Consider the following 2,008-nt stretch of genomic DNA (forward strand, 5'->3'; position numbering starts at 1 on the left):
TTTGTAAATACATGATAAGTAGACGCCATTATTTAAATCATGTTAAAACCGTTACGTGTTACGCGTCATTTGCAATTTTCCTAACATTTAACGAAAAAGAAAGAAAATGACGATGCTCTGATGAAATATTATAGTTTAGAAAAGATAAAAAACATATTTTTTAATCACGCCCATTTTATAATTGATGAATTGTTGTAATAATAATAATAATTTGATACTGATTTGACCCGAATCCATATTATAATTTTTTTTTTTTTACTCCATGTTTTAACGACATTTTTTTTTTTTTTGAAACGTTTTTATTTCTTGTAAAACTTGAATGTATGGAAAAAGTTTAAAATTTTATTATTATTTTTGAAATAAATAAATAAACGAGGTTTATTAATTAATTAATTAATTAATTCACTCGTTTTTTTATTTTTTATTTCCTTTGCTACTTGATTCATTCATTTGAAAAAAAAAAAAAAAAAATTTTTTTTTTATCGGACGATTACGTACCTGCTTCGTGATGAGTAACGTGATTAAATCTACGTATAACCTGTTGCATTATAATTCCAGAGGCTCCGTGTATTCCATGAGTTAAACATTGTACGAGAAAAGCGCAAAAAACAATAACCCAACCCCAACCGCCTTCCGGATAGTAATGCTGTCGAAGTGTTAAAAATTGTCGCAAATCGTATACTTTTTGATAATTTCCGATTTTAATACTTCCAATATCGATGTCGTGTTCTTCTTGTTCCACGCCGGAATAACTTCCGGTACTGCAACCCACACCGGAATCTCTTATACGTATCAAATGAGGAAGAGATTTTGATTTGTAAACGTCGTTTTTTTTTTCCTCGGGGGGTAATGGGTCCAAATCATCTTCACCGAAATTTTTATTATCCAACTTGTCGCAAATGTTGTTTTTATTTTTATTATTGACCCCCCTCTTATCACCATTACATCGACCCACGGCGACTTCACAACACGCAACTTATTTTCACTTTATTATTATTATTATTATTATTATTTATTCGGAAAAACGAAAAACATTTCTTTTAATTAGTTTTACGTATAAAAAAATTTTTTCACGCACACACACACACACACCGAAAATGGCAAATTATCAATTTAATTCGTGCAAATTGTTCTTGCGAACTAGTTTTTAAAGAATCAACTTTTTTCTTTTTTTATTTAAAGAGGGGGCAGGTTTAAAAAGAAATTAATTGAGGGGGGGGGGGGAACGTATGTTTGTGTTTAAAAAGCCTATTCAAAAACTAGAATAAGCAGTTTTACGTAAAAGGAATTAAAAAATTAAAAAAATTTTATCACCGCTTTTTAATTTAATTTTTTTTTTTTTCAAACTCTAACGATTCGATAAATCGATAACGTTCGATCGATTCGATTTATATTTACAAAAAAAAATACGTAATAATTTTTTTAATACTAAATAAAAATAAAAAAATGATGATAAAAAGGTTAAAAATTAAATTTATGGGTTTTCTCCCCCTTCCCACAAAATGTAGAAAGAAATACGTGAAAAATAGAAAAAAAAAATAAAATAAAATGACAAATTGTTGACAAAAATACGTTCGAAAAAGTACGTTCGGTCAAATAAAAAAAAAAAAAAAATTCTCATAAATAATTAATAATGCGAATAAATTTTTGTCTTGTTCCACGTGTAAAAAAATACACGTGTAATAAAAAAAATAAAACTATAAAATAGCAAAAAGAGTTTTAAAAATTAAAAAAAAATTTTTTTTTTCTTTACTATATCCGGTAATAAACAACAACAACAACAACAATAATAATAATAATAATTCGATTAAACAAACTATTAATAATAATAATAATAATATTTTGTTACTTGTTTAAAAACCACCGTTTACTCTCTCTCTCTCTCTCTCCCTCTCTGTTTTTCCGAGTCGGATGTAACCAAAAAAAAAAAAATTTAATTTAATTTTTGTTATTATTATTTAAATAATTTATTATTAATGAAATAAATAAATAAACACGAGTAGGAAAA

The 2,008-nt window shown here is 26.2% G+C and overlaps 1 protein-coding gene across 1 annotated transcript; it reads right to left on the reverse strand.

Annotated features, from left to right (window-relative positions):
- Positions 1-490: 490 nt before the first annotated feature.
- On the reverse strand, positions 491-942 carry Phum_PHUM517810 (uncharacterized protein; the record flags this gene model as incomplete). The annotated part of the gene is made up of 2 exons (XM_002431221.1): positions 491-889; positions 940-942. 2 exons carry the CDS (start codon positions 940-942, stop codon positions 491-493), a joined length of 402 nt encoding a protein of 133 aa, XP_002431266.1.
- Between the last annotated feature and the right edge of the window lie 1,066 nt (positions 943-2,008).

Source organism: Pediculus humanus, genomic scaffold (genome assembly GCF_000006295.1).
Source record: "Pediculus humanus corporis 1103172108282 genomic scaffold, whole genome shotgun sequence".
NCBI classification, from domain to species: domain Eukaryota; kingdom Metazoa; phylum Arthropoda; class Insecta; order Psocodea; family Pediculidae; genus Pediculus; species Pediculus humanus.